The following is a 16,870-nucleotide window of genomic DNA, read 5'->3' on the forward strand; positions in this document are numbered from 1 at the left end:
TTCACAGACTTCATCACACTACTGCAGGGCATATCCTGAAACACGCAATGGATGACTAACACCAATCAATAGGTATCATACACCCCAAGATGATTTGCAAATGTTTGTGCTCCAGGAGTGAGTCTGCATTCTTCTTGCTAATGAGCCCTTCAGCATCTCTCTCAATAAACTAGTTGTGAACTTTATATTACAGCCTTCCTTAAGCTAGTGCACTCAGATGTTCTTGAAATACAGTTCCCATCGTCCAAAGACAACATAGAATCATAGAGAAGGCATGGCCGATTTAGGTCACTAATTCCAACCTCCTGCTCAGTGAAGGAATACAGATCCTGATGGTGGCTTTGAGTGATGGAAACTGTAGTCTACCCCCATCTGGAAGCTCCCTGGGGTTTTCCAGAGAAGAAGCAGGTTCATATATTAATGGCTTCCTGCCACTGATTTGTATAAGCTGGAACAAATGGGCTGCCATTCATTCTGATGGAACAGAAATCTGGAGGTGGTTTCATTAAACACCTTCTAGAAGTAAGTCATTGTTATCCTTTCAATTATTGGGGGGGGGGGGCATACAGCAAATAGGTAATAGTTTATCCAGTTCTAGCCAGCCATGAATGTGGGGATCAGGCACAAGTTGGCCATGATGGCTTGATCCCTTAGATCAGTGTTTCTTAATCTTGGCAAGTTTCAGATGCGTGGACTTCAACTTCCAGAAGGCTGGCTGGGGAATTCTGGGAGTTGAAGTCCACACATCTGAAACTTGCCAAGGTTGAGTAACACTGCATTAGATACTCAACACATTCATCCAGATACTGTCCTCCCTGCCACTCTCTCCATTAGCACAAACAGGAGCCTTGAGACAATTCCTCCTGGCCACTATTCACATCAGGAAAGCAGCCATTTTACCTTTGCGACCAAAATGAACCCACCTGGTGTTTAGCTGCGACAAAGCTGAGGAGAGGGGAAGAGGACATTTTTTTAAAAAACAGTACAGAGGGTTAGTTTGGAGACTTAAACTCCAAAGAAGAACCGAAATCAGGCAGCAGAAAAGTGCAGGAGGTAGCTAGATGGGAAATGCAGATACTGAGATCAAAAAGGATTCCTCGCACTGAGAAAGATGTGTAGTCAGCAAAACTGAAGGCGGTGGGGAGTATTCGAAGGGAAGGCAGAAGAACCGACAGGCATTTGCTCTTGGGAATTTCACAACAGTTGCTGCCTCATAGCTTCCATCTTCCTTGGTTAATCGGCAACTCTCATACAAAATTCTCACAATCGCCTACTCAAGGGCTCAGAGTAAATCCTGGGAGTTCTGAAAAAGGGGACATCCAGAAACTTTGATTTCTAGCAGGACTGTGGTGGGGAACAGTTGGCCAAAGTGCAGGAGATATTTTGGCAAGCCAACCATGTTTAAGAAAGGGCAAGGGGAGGAAATTGAGATGTGGAGAGAGAAAGGATGCTTGCAATAAGGGAGGCAGGTGGGATGAGAAACACAGGGCAGGAAGGCATTAGAGAAGGAGGAGGAACAACGTAGGCTAGAAGGACTAAATACTTCAAACTAAGAGTCAAAAGTGTCTGAGGTGCATGCTTGGTATGTATGGGGAGAATCAGAGGCACACCTTTATCACCATTGGCTTACATCCTGGCCAACACCATTTCTAGCAACATCCGGACCAGATCAATGATGGCAAAAAGGTGCATCGTCCATATGGATGGAGGAAGCTAGACAGAGAGCAAGAGAAGGAAAGAGGCGAGCAAAGGGTTGTGGGTTGAGGGTTGTGAGAGTTGGAAAAGCTGCCTCTGCAAGAGGAGATTTTATACCCTGCCCTCATTCCCCTGCTTCATACACACACACCAGCTTCAGCACTGACCCCCTCTCTGCACCATCACCATGGCCAGTCCCTTGGGAAGACTGTCCTCCTCCTCCTCCCTCCCCCAATCCTGCTGACCCTGGCGCGTGGCTGTGCCCGGAGGCTCGGCTGGAACAAAGGGCCCAGAGCTCGGCCAATCAGGGTGTGCAGCTCTCCTGCCGCTGACCTTTTTATGATTATTATTTAAGGGAAAAAGCAGAGGCAAGGAAAGAAGAAGAGGGGGGAGGAGGCAGCAGAAGGAGGCAGGGGAGGGGGAAGAGGAATGGAGCTTTGCAAAGAAGAGCTGGCCTCTCTGCAGCCACTTTATGGAAATACCCCTACATGGCTCATGTTCGCCCAAACCCCCTGGCCAGCCTCTTGGGAGCCCATATTGGCCGGGATCAACCAGGCCATGACCCAACAGGAGCACGTTCATGTGTGCAGTGGCTGTAAGGAAGCCCCTGGCAGTCTCCTCTCTCAAGAAGGTTGGGAGGGATGAATGTATTTGCCCCCAGCTGTGCTAGCAGAGGGAACAGATCCTAGGTTTTCGCCCAGAACTGTTCCTTATAAAGGATCACCACCATCTCACACTGGTGACTGGGCCAACTGGCCATTTCAAGGAACATCCCACCTCTGGAGCAAAGCTGCAGAGTCTTTAGGAATGATCCTCAGAAGCCCAAGACTGATCAAGACGGTTGTTAAATGTAGCCATTCTTCTTTTTTTTCATATAAACAGCTGTACCCCCTGGCCAAGCTAGCTTGGGTCCTCCATATATTTGCCAAATCATTTCTTTTTTAACTCCATTGTTTTCACATCCATCTCTACTCCCACCATACCAAAGATTGTACCAAGAGCTAGTGCCAGTCGTTGCTCACACTTGCAAAGTATACACACGCACACACATACAGAATACTCATGTACTAATAGCTTGTGGATCTGAGAGAGCAGAACTCTATCACCATCATAGCAACAGCTTTCTTGGCCAAGTGATATGTAAAAACGTGCATAGGGAAGAGACCATGGCTTTCCAATGCTGTGAATGGTCTATTAAAGGATAAAAATACAACTCAGTGATCCCTTCTTTTGCTTTAAGACACTTTGGGTTCAATTCACACAATGCTCTTGGCTAAGTTAATTGGGGTTAGATCGTTTGGGGAAATGTTACTATAGGAACTGGACCATCATTGAACTATAATATGGTTAATTTCTTTGAGCACCGAACATGGCGGCTGTGTTCCCCTCACCCAGATCTAGGACTTAGTGTGTCTTTTAAACTCAACATCAAAACTGTTATCTGAGCATTCATATGTGATGGGTCCTATTCAGGAAGTATAAAGCATCCACTGTTTGATCATGTGGCAGTCATGCCATGGAAATGGTTGTGCGAAACAAATGTTATCACCATGTCTTTGAACTGTTCAGCTGGCTTTGGTGTACTTTATAGTTTCTTGGTATGAGGAGCCTCTCATAAAGCATTGTGTAGAATATAAAGTTTATATTTCATTATAAAATAGCATAGCATAATCCCAAGCAATGCATGTTCACCCAATTTCTCTCTGTGTTTGGAAATTTGTCCTTCAAATTCACAAAGGCTTCATGCTCATAGAAGACTCAGTATGTTATTAGCAAATATATTACTTGCCAGTGTCAACTGAGTAGACGGGAATTCAAAATATAACTTATGCTCAGTTTTTTTTTTCCTGGCAGAGGCATGTTTTGATTTTAATCGGTCCTCAAAGCAAACTAAACAACGTCTCAGATACAAAGCTATGGAACCCAAATCAAAGTTTAGTCAAATGAAAAATTCAGAGGTGAAATTCAAATGTAAATCTCAACAGCTGTCAATAAGCATGGCTGCTCAGATCTAAAACTATGCATTTAGGGAGCATTCTAGAGACACAGTGTTAGTCTGATGAAGGTACATAGGAGGTGGTCTTTCAAATTTTTATCCTTTTGCAATGGACATAGGGATTATTTCATTTTTCATCACAGCAACCTTCATTCTTCTCACACTCTCTCTCATATTTTGGCCAGTTAATGTACAAAGACAGATACTAAAAACCGTTTGAAGAGCACACTTGTCTAACTTAAAAGCTTTCTACCTTATCCTATTAGTAAAGCAGGCAATAAAAGCATTATCCAATTATGAACACCTAAAGTTTTAAAATGCAGCATCGAAAAGGACATTTTAGTATGTGGACTTTTTGTCTATCAACTCTCATTTCTTTTTAAAAAATATTAGGGATTTTCATTTAAATTACAGATCAGGGAAAAGTAAAAGCAGATCTTCCCTTAACAACACATGTAAAAGCACGAAAAAACACATATGCATCACAGCATAAGCCAACTATACAACATTAAAGGAGACACAATCTTATGAGATATCATGACAAAGATTCCTGTAAATATATACACAACTGTGAGTGTGCACATGCGCGCACACCCACACACAGCAACACAAGACAGCATACAGTGACAAATCCACAGCCCCAACATATCTGGTTGGCCATCTGGGCCTCTGTCTCATGCTGAATTCCCCAAGTATGTTTCTAAAACCAGGAAAATACCTGGTAGTCCTAATATTTTTACAATCTCGATCGCTGTCCTCTCAGTCTGGATTCATCCCTTTCACTTCTGCATGAAATATGAGCATTTATGAAGAAAACCTCCACAAATGTGATGCCCAAAGTCAGGACCATATTATGCCTCTCCTCGCCTCCCCCTTGCTCCTGTGTAAAAACTGCCCAAGTTTTCCACACCCCATTACCACAACTTTAGTGCAAAACCTGGCTGGTTTTTTGGACCCCCCATTTCCAGTCCTACATGAAGGCACCAAGGACACAGACATTCATACATGTGCATACGTATACACGCGCGCGCACACACACACATATTTACTACTCTGTCCAGAGAGAGAGAGAGCATGTGGGGGTGGAGGGGGGGGCAGTTACTACAGGCTGGAAAATCGATTTCTGCTTCTGAACAAGCTTCGCTTCCCAGACCTCCGGGTTCATTAGCACGGACTGGGCTTGACACCAATACAATTTCCACACCAAGCTGGCTGCAGCAGAGCTGGGGGAGGGGTGCACACAGAGGGCCAGCGCTGCAGCCACTTCTCTGAACCCCCGCCCTGCCAGCCCTGGAACGTGTCAAGAGCAGATTCTGAAATCGCCTCTTGGTTTTTATTTCCCCAGATCACACCCATGCCTGCCTTTGCCCCTTCTGAGGGTTCTTTCCCTCCTCACCCTCCGATATCCCACTGCCCACATTTCTGACCCTTCCCCATTCCCATCCCTGCAACTCCTAAATCTCATCTGTCAGATCTATGAGGAAAGATGACTCTCACAGGATCAGCTGCGTAATAGTAGAAGCATCAGTTATCAGAATGCCTGGTTCCCCTCTTAACTTTGGGAAGCAGGAGATAAAAGGAAGGGAGAGACGGAGAGGCAAAGAATGAAGCTTAGCTTTGCTTCCATCCACCCAAGTCCTACCGTCCCAATCCTGGCATATTTGCATCCATCAGGCCCCATCCAATGTACCAGCTCATAATCTTAAAAGACAGAAGATACATTTTCCCCAAGGTCACTTAAAAATGTCCTTCGTAGATTCAGGGAACTCCAGCTCCAAAATCGATCACCTCTGTTGCTTTTTGCTCTAACCACTAGTCTCTGAACCACCATCCTTCCCTGAGGGGTCAGCCTCTCTAACCCACTCTGCTTATCTTTTGATTTTAGCATCCCTGGTTGAACACTGGAGAGGTACAGTAGTACAAAAATCTGTTTAATAACCATCTAGATATAAATGAATGATGGGGGTGGGGAGGAGAAGGTGGTAGGCATAATATTATGAAGCAGCTTGACAAAAGAAGACAGAGAAGCCCCCTATCTTGGGTTGAGGTTAAACAACTGGATTGGGGACTGAATGCCTGAAAACTGGGGAGAGCAGGGAGCCCCCAAACTGACTGCAATTTGGGGAGGCAGAAATAAGGTTTCTCTTAAAGCACAAGACAGCAGTCATATTTATTACCGCCAGCTAGAGAACCTCATCCCATGGAGACAGAGAACTGGATGTTCACAAATCTAGAATTTACTTCGAAGTAACTAGAGAAGGGCTGGGTGGGAATGATGAACATGGAAAGAACTCGCTCAATTTTAAACATGTTAGGGACAAGTAACTAAATGTATTGAAACAGAGTGGTACTCGGTGGGAAGGTGGGCACCACTGACAACTTAAACCCGAAATTACTGAATCAGAGTAACTGCATAACTGTGGTTGTACCTGAAATCTCAACCAGGTATTGGGGGGGTGGATTTTGATGCACTGAGGCAAATGAGAATTAGGCAAGATTAAAAGGGGGGGAGGCTTTGGGGCATCTGCGGAGATGGTTGCAGGACCCCTCAAGTGCCTCCTCCCTACCCCTCACCGTTGCCCCCCCCCAATTCCCCTGGTCCTGGAAAATTCTCTCCCTCCTCCAATTTTCCAAAGCCCCCTCCCCATCCACCGAGCAGTCAAAACCTTGGTTTGTCTCCAACCTCCGGAAGCGACCAGGGGAACCTAGCAGAAACAACTGCGGGGACGCGGGAAGCTCTTTTAAGGGGAAGAGAAACAACCATGATTACACTTATAAGGTTGCTGCTGCTGCGATCGCGACGGCACGGGCGGGGGAGGGAAAGAGCCAGCCGGTTCTTCCGCCCCCCCTCCCCGCCAGCCAGAGAAGGGCTCCAGCCGGAGGGTCCTTCCCTCCCCATCCCCGCGTTTGCCGGGACCTCTTCCGACCGGCGCCCGCGCCACCGGCGCCTTCGGCCGGCGGCTCGCTCTTCGCCCCTTTCCGCTGCTGCTGCTGCTGCTACCATCCACCCCCTCCGCCCCCCACCCCCTCCGTCTATCGACCGCAGGATGCCGGCGCCGGAGGTTCGATACGGAGCAGTGACACTCCGGATCAATACCGCCTGAATAAAAACCCGCTCGCCCCTCGCCGCTTTCCGCTTTCCGCTCCTTTCCTCTCTCGCCTCCTCTTCGGCGGCCGGGCGGGAAGAGTTGGGGGCGCCTTTCGCTTCCTGGCTTGGCTTCGCAGCCGGGCCGGGGGTCCCGCGCCCTCTTTGGGGGCTCCCCTTCCCTCTTCCTCGGCTTTCTTTCTCTCGCTTCCCTTCTTACCGTTTGCAGAGCGCAGGGCGAGCGGCGATTTGAGGCGCCATCCGTGCTCCGGGCCGGCGGATCTTTGGAAGACCAAGGGGACCGGTAGTGGGATGAACATTGCGAGGACCTGTGAGTGACACTCCGCATAACCCCACGGAGGGAAAAAAAATATAAAGATAGAGAGAGAGATAAGGATGGGGGGGCAGGTGAACGGAAAAGGGAGCCGGGCGCGGGGGAGACACACGCCGGACAGGGGACGATCTCCCGAGACTGGCAATCAACGCGGGGAGTGGGGGTGGGAGAGGGGGTGGGAATGGGACAGAGCTCGGTCTTCTCTCCCTCCAACAACGCTCCGCTTTCGGCACTTACACACGTGCGTGCATGGGTCTGTGGCCAGACAAGTATGTGTGTGTGTGCGCGTGCGTGTCCGCCTTGCAAGGCCGTGTCGGGTTTGGTCACTCGACCAGGACCAGGACAGTGTGAATCATTTTAAGGCTTTTGCAACAAAAAAGAAAGAAAAAAAAGGAGGGGGGGGGAGAGCATGCATGCGTGCGTGTAAAACACACCGATCACCCCCAACAACGCCTGTGAATGCGTGTTTGTCTTGCCCCCGTTCAGAGACCAATCCCCCCCTTAGCCTCGTCCGAATTTCTTCTCTCCCCTCTTCGCCTTGCCCCCCTCCCATCACACGCAGCCTGTGATTCCCACTTTATTGTCTTCTCCGTTATCTCTCTCTCGCTTCTCCCCCCTCGTCCCCCCTCCCTCTCTCCTTCCAACCACCCCGCTTTGACAGATGACATCTAAGCAAGCGACTTGTCGTCCCTCGCAATCCCCCCCCGCGGGGGCCTCCGCTTCCAATATCCCCCCCCCCTTTTCTTTCTTCACTCTTTGCACAAGTACAGTCCTTACCCAGACAAAAGCAATTACTCCTTAGGTGTAAGCTTACAGTACTGTGGATGTAGAAAAGAGGAGGGGAAGCAGAAGAATTGGGGAAAGGGTGAATTATTGAACCCCCTCCCCCAGCAAATAATCTTTCCTTGCCTGCCCTTCCTTCTTCAACAATTAACACCAATACACACACGCGCACACACCTGACACTTTCTGCGGGTCAAACTCCGCTTTAGCGGCGCTAAAAATAAGCTTCTTTAATCGCCTCGTAGTTTCTCCTCTGGCTTCCTTAAATTAACGTGTCACCTCCCCCCCCATCGCGGCTCCTTCCGCGTTTATTATTACGGGAGAGATTTACACGGATAATCACTGCAAAGCACCGCGATAATAAAGGGGTGACCTTCCCGCTCCCCCCCAAACTAGCCCCCGGGATACATAATTAGGCGGGCTTTTTGCGAGCAATAACTCTTCTTCCCAGCTGGCCTTCGCTTCCTCCCACTTTCGCTCCAGAGTTCACGCCTTCGCCTCTCCCGGAATCGCTGCGCCGTTTTCGCGCTTCCTCGCGAGGAAGGAAAGCGATGCCGAGCAACTCTTCCGGAGCCAGGGCGAGCGCTCCGTTCGCCGCGCCGTCCGGCTCCTCCACGCCCAGGCAGGCCTCGTCGCCCACCTCCGCCTTGGCCCCGGGAAAGAGCGCCCGCGGGGAGAGAGCGCTGCCGCCCCGGGCGAGCGGGGCCCTCCCTACCCCTCCCTTCGGCCCCGAGGGTCACGGGAGGCCAGGAGCGCTGCCGGCCCGGCCGGGCGGCCGCAGTCCCAGGAAAGGAGCCAGACCCTCGCGTCGAAGCGGCTGCCGAGGACGGAGGCTTCGACTCTCCCCGGCCAGGGCACGCGCTCCTCCGGGCAGGAGAATCCGACCACCCGGGGAAGAGCAAGAGCGCTCTTTCCGAGGTTCAGGATTTGGGAGACTCCCTCGTTCCTCTTGTACCGCTTCCCTTTCCTTCTTTCACTCCCCAATACTGTCTGTGGCCCACTCCGTTAAACCAGCCATGGGTGAACAGAAACGTGTAGTGCCCAGGGCCAACCCAACCCAAGACCGGAATCCGGAATCCTACTAATAACTGCCTCCGCTCCAAAGAGCAGAACGTTTTCTCTTCCGCAATTCTCCAGTTTATTCCCTGGGCAAAGATGGATCTTCTTTCTCTCCCTTCTTCCCCTAATTCTGCAAGTCCTGTTCAGCTGCGGGGGGGGGCAGAAGGAAATGAACAGCTAAAACAACCAACACTATTTCTGTATCCCATTTGAACTCGCCTTTCGGGTATAATTTGACCCCCCTTCTACCCCCCCAGAAAGTAGACCAAGGAGGCCAAGAGGGGGAGGCATGTAGTGAGTGCAGTTGGAAAGACAGAAAGACGGACAATATATAAAAGGAAGAGAGAGGGTCGTGGATGGACAGAAAATGTGATGGAAATATATTACTGACAGGCAGAAGGAGAGAGGGGCATATATAGTGCAATGTAGAAAGAGATCAGATTGATGGTGGGGCAAATAGATGAATATGTATGGGGCAGAGGGGGAGAGGGAGCCAGAGTGAAAAAGAGAGGAGAGGAAATAGCAGAGTTGATGGGATAGAAAGAGTGCAATTACTTGATTCAGTATCACAGTGTGGAGGTCAGAAATTAACTGCCGCTAGCATTAAAGTGTGTGTGTGTGGGGGGGGGGGTGTTAATATGTCCCTTCTTTCTCTTTTTCTCTTCTTCTCCCCCGGTGCCTAGGTCACCAAAAAAAAAATAGTAATAATAAGATATAGAGGACACACCTACACACACCCAACCCATTGTAGGAGATAGTCCCCACTATTATAACAAAAGCCAGACTGGAGGTTTTGGATTGTGTTTGGTTTCATGTGAAGAAGCAGGGGAGGTTTGTTTCATTCCTGCTTTCAGTGGGAAAAAGAAGGCCTGTGCATGCTAATAATAAATCACTGCAGGGAAGAGGAGCTGAGTTATCACAAATCTGCCCATCCCACCGTACAAAAAAAAAAAAACATATAAAGCAGGGTCACCTAAGAAGAATTGGGCTGTTTTCACAAGAGCCACTTCAACCAATAAGTGCCACAGCCCACATGTGTAATTTAAATGTACCTTGAGAATCTTATTGTCTCACTTCCTAACCTGTATTAACAACATTCGGAATGCCTCTTCCCAGATGAGGGTGGCCTGTGAAAAAATGCTTTTCTCTCTGCTGATCTCCAGATGCCTTGTCCCCCCAGCAAAATAGAAATACTCTGCTCTTTAAAAATACGGTGGATGTGTATTTTTCAGTCCCCACCCTTTCGGTACTAGCGTGTACTTAGATGGGGGAAGCAGAAGTTGAACAGGACTGTTTTAATAATGTAACCTGCCCCAGATCCCTGGGATTAGAATGGAGAGAGGTAAAAGTAACTGTTCAGAATAACTGCTTTCCAGGTTAATGGTTGCCCAAAGTATTTACTATTGCCTTTATGTATTCTTTCAATTTATACTCCTTTTTCTACAGCAGTAGTCAAGTATGGGAGAGGATAAAATGGGAGCTGGAAGGGAAGATGGCACATGGAATAATGGATAAAAAGAGGTATTTTTTATATATACCCTGTGTTCAATGAGCCTCTTTAGGTGAGTTCAAAGACAGTGGGATTTTGGACTACTTTTTTTCTATAAGCTGGTTCTCCTTCATGCTGCATAACAAACTTATTTTAAAACTCCTCTGTTTCAAAACTAGTGCCTGCTTGATAACAATATGCTAAACCCTTTTTCAGTGAAAGCACCCATTCATGCTGTTCTTTGGGCCTTTATTCTTCTCCAGAGAACATGTGTGTGTGTGTGCGTGCTTAATAACCCAGCTTTCTAGCTGCAGTTCAGAGACAGTGGAGTGCAAAACGGTTTTCCGCACAATTAAAAGATGCAGATAATAACTATACACACTGCATGGAGCATCCTATCCGTATCTTAGAAGATGAAAGGGAAGACACATTCTATCCACACCGTGGGTGTTGGGCTTGACTGAACGTTTCCTACTATCAGGAACTGCATGTTCAGACTAAATTCCTAGATGCTTGCATCCAACCAAAAGATACATTTATGCAGCAACAGGTTTTGATCCAGAAAGAAAATAGAAAAAGATCTAACTATCCATAAATCTCTCTTGCTAAACTAAAGTGATCACATCCATTTTTCTCTGAATCAAATTAGAACAAGCAGCACCAGGTAAAAAAAGGATGATCACAAAACATGTGCATATGTGCCCTTAGCTGAAATATTAAAAACTGTCTTGTAATAAGGTTCCTTCAGAAAGCATTCTTGTTGTTTTGCCCAATGCAGGGCCTGTGACTCTGCAGTTCTAAATAATATTCTTGCATTTATTCAGATTTTTTCCCCTTAATTTAGAATTAAAAGCTGGGAATTATGCAATAACCCTCCTACTGCTGACCTGTTATGTCTTTGCCTTTTAAGCAAGCATTGGAATAGAAAAGATGCGGTTTCAGCTTTCCTCCCATACAAACTTAGCCCATGCATAATAGGAGCAGCCTAACCCCCTCCAAAACTTTGGAAGTTTAAAGAGTGATGTAACTCAATACAACATAAATGAGGATTTGAATATTTCTTTTCATAAAGTGATCTAAGAGGATGGTTTGTGGACTCTCTGAAAAAGATACTGAAAAATCTGGAATGATCCTTATTACGGCTCTTAATTCCACACCTTACTAAAATCCTGCAGATTTTTTGTTTTTTTAAATGCTGTTTACTAATTTCCCAGCAGTTACAGAGAAAAACCTTAACAGAGCCTTGAAAAGAAGAGGTAATCCTTTCTTTAAAGAGATAAATTTAATCAAAATGGCTCTTCTCTTCCAGAAAGTAAAACAAAATTAAAAGGGCATTGAGGCAACAAAGAGAGAAGAACGGAAGATGGAGTTCCTTTGTTGATATAGAACACTCACTAGGGTGTCATCACTGAATGTAGGAGGGAGAACATCATCATCATTTTCCCCTTTTCTTTTTCTTTTCTTTCTTTTTCTTTTTTTAAGGGTGCAAGTAGGGAGATATTTAGAAAGCTTTCTATTCTCAGTGTACTTTTCTTATCTAAAGAAGTGGAAATATTTTTTTTAAAAAATGGTTGCTGCGAAAGGGCAACAGTGAAGGTGCCAAAAGAAGTATTCTCTGTATAACACAGAAGAGAAACATCTGGGCTAAACCTTCATCAACATGTGGCAGGGTCTCCGTGTTTTGAGTTACTTTATTCCTGTCACGGGTATTGATGTCAGCAGGCTTTGGGGACCATCCTTTATACTTTTAGCAAAGACATCATCCTAAATCTTCCCACCTTTTCCTCAAGAGGCCAATAACTGGGCAGAGGGCTGGTGTGCAGGGAAACTCCACAATCTGTGTAACATACCGAAAACTCTATGCTCTGTTGCTTCGTGCTTGGAAAATACTCAATAAAGGCGATTCTGTATTTTTAAATGTAAACGGAGAATGCCACTTATTTCAAAGAATCATGGAATCAATGAGCCCCGCTAAATGAAACAGAGACCCTATAGGATTTGGATGCATAAATACATTTTATCCAATTATTTTGATTCCAGATTAGAGGCCAATAGAGGATTTCAGAGACCAAATCCATTTTCCTTGCCACTCCGGAGAAAGTTTGTAAAGGTTTGGCTTGGATGGATAAAGTTTGGTTCTCAATCCTTGGTCTTCCATTTGAATTACTAGCCATACTACAAACCTGAGTAAAATACCTATTGGGTGGTAATCATGATGGTGATGGGTTATTTATATAGTACTTTTTACGATCTCTGGCCATCAGGCAAAGAGGGGAGAAAGTGTATGCACAACAAAAAACACCAGTGAGCTGTACCACAGCAGCTCCTGTCAAGATACTGCTCAGTTTTGAAAGCGGCTTTCAGCCTTCCTTCTGCAGGAACAGCAAAGACGCCACTATTCATACACAGCGGGAATTCCTGGCTTCTGCATGCATCTTTCAATCCCATTTCTTAGTATTGTAGCTTCTTCCCATGTTAAATTAATCCTAGAAGATTAACTGTACAGGTAGTCCCCGGGTTAAGGACACCCGGGTTACAGACAACCCATAAGTTAAGAACAGAGCCTATTGTAGCAAAATTTGAGTTAAATACACAAGGATTCAAGTTAAATACACAATGGTTCAAGTTCATTACACCATACTACTTATACAGTATTATACAATAATACCATTCCAGCTTACATATAACTTCGACTTAAGGACAGACCTTGGGAACCGAACTTGTTCTTAAACTGGGGACTACCTGTAGTAATACCTATTTTACAGACACCATAATTTCTTTAAGCATCCACAGACAGACACCAGCAACAAACAGTTAAGTGTTGGGAAACCAAACATCCAACGTTTTTTTTCATCCTTCATTGGATGTGCCTACAATGTCCATGGATTTCACTACAGTATCCACATACGGTCTATTGCTGAAGCAGGTCTTAAGAACACAGTCAAAGCTATCATTTTTCTCCAAACTCCCAGCTTCCTTCCATGCATTTATTTGTTAGATTCATATTTTGAGTTTCCTCCTGAAGTTCAAGATAATGGGACATAGGACTCTCTCCTCCAATTTTTCCCCACAACAACCACTCTATGAAGTACCTTGGCTGAAAGAGAGAAGGCCCAGTCAGCCAATGAGTTTCCATAACAGGGTGGGCTAGAACTTAGTGTCCTCAGTGCTAGTCCAAAACTTTACCCACTACACCACTCTGACTCTCATGGAGTCCTGTTTACTATTTCTGGCTATCAATCTGCATGGAGAGCAGGATGGTTCTGAAGAAAGGACAAAGGAGAATTTGAGCACTGCACAGCCAATCTGTGAATGGAAACAGTGGTAACAGGCAATATCGGCTTTCCAGACCATGTGCTCTAAAATGTAAGCGTTCATCCCTGAGGCTGAAGCCAACTTGGAGGCTAACCAAAGTCATCGCTGTCCCCAAGGCAAAGCAGCTCTTTCTCTTAGTGCTGGATCTTGCTTACAATCAAACTAGATATGACCATGGAGTCCTGTTATTACTTCTCTCAACATTTTTCAGTTTTGTTTTTTGCCTAATAAGAGCCACCAGTAGATTTACTCAACTGAGGCTTGGGAAGTGGAATTAACTGTCTTGATAATGCTGATTCCAGACTGCAAATCACATCTAGAGATAGCAGCTGCTGTTGGCTGCAGAGGAGAAAACATTCATCTGTGTTGTACCTGTATATTTTCCTCTGTATAGCTAACAGCAGTTTTGGATTAGGGAAGGAAGAAAGGATTAAACTCCCTTCCTCACTATGGCAGCTGTCCTTAGAAGAAAATTTCCGTAGAAGATCCATTTGAGTTCAACCTTCCTCAACCTGTTGCTTTCCAGATATGTTAAGCTAGTCTAAGGAACAATGGGGAGTTGTAACCTAGCACATCTGGAGGACACCACCAGGATATAAACGGCTGATTTAGAGCTCAGGGACATACTTAACGGTTTGGAGCTGACAGTTAAGAGTATATGTAGAGAAGGTGTTGCAGAAATGAAAAAGAATTCTGGAAGTCCACTGTTTTCCTGGAGTGCCTTAGAACAGCTCCAAAATCCTTGCATTTTTATTCCAGTAGGAATGTCTCCTATCTTTTCAGCTGGCATTTTTTTTGGATACTTTCCACACATAAGGCTTTGAATATTAGTTTTATGCAGTATAACCATTATGGCTTCCACTGTAGCATCTTGGGAGTGCTACTTTGATGGGAATACTGAATATTATCCCCTTATTTTGCATGTCTGTAGCATACAAAAACCCATAGCTTCCATTAGAAGGATGCTGTAGGATCAGTGGTGTACCCTTGGCTTAGAGTGTTTCCAGACAGGCATCACCTAGTGCTACTGATGACAAGGCAGGGGTAATAAGAAAACTTGAAAGAAGTGTAAGAAAATACAGGACAGATAGGACTGGAAGGAGGCCCGGGGCTTTTCCTCATGGTCATGTTAATGTTCATTCCTCTAGGGCAGTGTTTTTCAACCTTGGGAACTTTTAAGATGTGAGAACTTCAATTCTGGGAGTTAAAGTCCGCACATCTTAAAGTTGCCAAGGTTGAAAAACACTGCTCTAGTGCTTGAATTGGCTGAAAACTAATAATTGGTGCTATCTCAGCCACCCATTTCCAACCTGCCTCAGTAAAGAAGCTTGTAAGTGATCCTTTACTTAGAGCTTCACTGTGGGACAGTTTAACAACCACAGCTGATGGAGTCCTCTAGCTTCCTTTCCCCTCCTGTACAGAACCATGGAGCTGACGCTGGAGAAATTAGGCAACGGAAGCTACAAAAATAGAATTTAAGCCCAAGGACGAGAAGAAAACATTAGAAAGAAACTTAAACGGATTCCACCTTAACTCTCTTGGGTATAAAAGGGAGGGAAAACGCGATGGGGCTTTCAAGATTCTGTTACTAGAGCTGATATCAATAAAGTAAAGTTCCAGTAGTTCATGCAATGTCTGTTTTTGACCTGATGTACCTTAGGGGCTAATATCTCCCAACCAGTGTCACCAGTGTGGGAACCACCAATTCCTCAGCTTAAAACATGGTAGAGACAAGTATGGGTGAGTGCTTGAGATGGAGACTTTAGGCACTTTCCAAGTTGCCCGAATGACCTGTCACCTGGAAGGCTAGTAGCCCTGGATTCAAAATAGCCCAGTTATCACATTGTCAGAGTGAAAGATGGGTGAAGTGGGAGGGAACTTGAAGCTCCTTTCTGTGTCTTCCCAGGCTCATCCTCATCCAACCTGTCAGATGGTTATTCTGGGTCACAGTTTATTGCTCTCCCTGTCCCTTTGGCTCAAAGTGGCTGAACTCTTGTCAATTTCATCCCAGCTTCCAAATCCCTAAGTGCTTCAAGGAAACAGCAGTATTGACAAGTGGCTGCACTCCACAGCACCTGGAAACATCCCATGGAATTTGAAAAATGGTGTTTGGTTAGGCAAAATGTCCCCTCCTAAATCATAACCATAGTAGGAAGCAGAGCCGCACAAAACCTCTTGTTGGCAAAACCACTTCTTTGAAATGCAATGCACTAATTTGGACCATGACCGGAGGGGAGGCCTGCAGCTACCTCAACCAGCTATGAACAGCTGCATAGACCAGTCACTGACTGCATCATCCCCAAGACTGGGAATGTCGTAGATAAGCCAAGACTTGAGTCAGGAGAAGATGGAAAACACTCCTTTAAAACTGGAGCAGCTAAAGATAAATTTAGGGTACCTCTACAGCAGGCGGGGGATGAAATGAAGGCTGTGTCATGATGACACGTACCCTAAAAATGGTTAGCAGGGCATTTTTATGCCACAGTAGAAGAATGTGAGAATAAGCCCACTGCCAGGGACCCCCATCTCCCTAACATTTGATGTGCAAGGCAAAACAACTGTACAACCACAGCCTGTCCCAATGCACTTGTAATGAGATTATATTTAAACTGGTCTGGAGTGTGAGCGTACATCTGTATTGCTGAATGTGATTTTCTTTCTGTTTCGAAACCCATTTTTTTAACCAGTGTTGCAGCATGCGTAACTAGATAAAGAACACTTAGGAACTTTGGACAGGCCAATTTTTGAGGAGAAAAGTTGTAGGAGAGTATCTAAATCCTTCACTGCCTGCCACTTCTCTGGAGCAAACTGGACTTCTCCTTTATCCTAAGAGAGACTCTCTTGGATATTTATATATATCTGGAGCTGCAATGATGGTACCTGACTCAGAGAAAACAATATGGAGTGGTGGAGTAGGTTGAAAAAGAATTATACATTCCATAAACTCCCAGATCATCTTTCTCCAACCTGAAGCTATTAGATTGATTACAATGATCAACACCCTCAAGCCAATATAATGGCCAAACTGATGGAGAAGGATGAGAGTTGTAGACAGAGGTGCCTGCAGGTATAGTCAAAAAAATCAAGGGCAGCTGCAACAGTGTAATCAGAACT

At 45.7% G+C, this 16,870-nt stretch overlaps 1 protein-coding gene across 1 annotated transcript in view; it reads right to left on the bottom strand.

Annotated features, from left to right (window-relative positions):
* Positions 1 to 7,142, bottom strand: part of POU2F2 (POU class 2 homeobox 2) — a 62,251-nt gene extending 55,109 nt beyond the window's left edge. Inside the window, exon 1 of the mRNA XM_088139897.1 lies at positions 6,997 to 7,142. Within this exon, the coding sequence (XP_087996023.1) occupies positions 6,997 to 7,096 (100 nt within the window). The 5' untranslated portion in view covers positions 7,097 to 7,142. The remainder of the gene's footprint in view (positions 1 to 6,996) is intronic.
* Positions 7,143 to 16,870: the final 9,728 nt, after the last annotated feature.

This window comes from Python bivittatus, unplaced genomic scaffold (genome assembly GCF_059951505.1).
Source record: "Python bivittatus isolate LINGU-HERP-01145 unplaced genomic scaffold, Pbiv_v1 ctg000310_np1212, whole genome shotgun sequence".
Taxonomy (NCBI): domain Eukaryota; kingdom Metazoa; phylum Chordata; class Lepidosauria; order Squamata; family Pythonidae; genus Python; species Python bivittatus.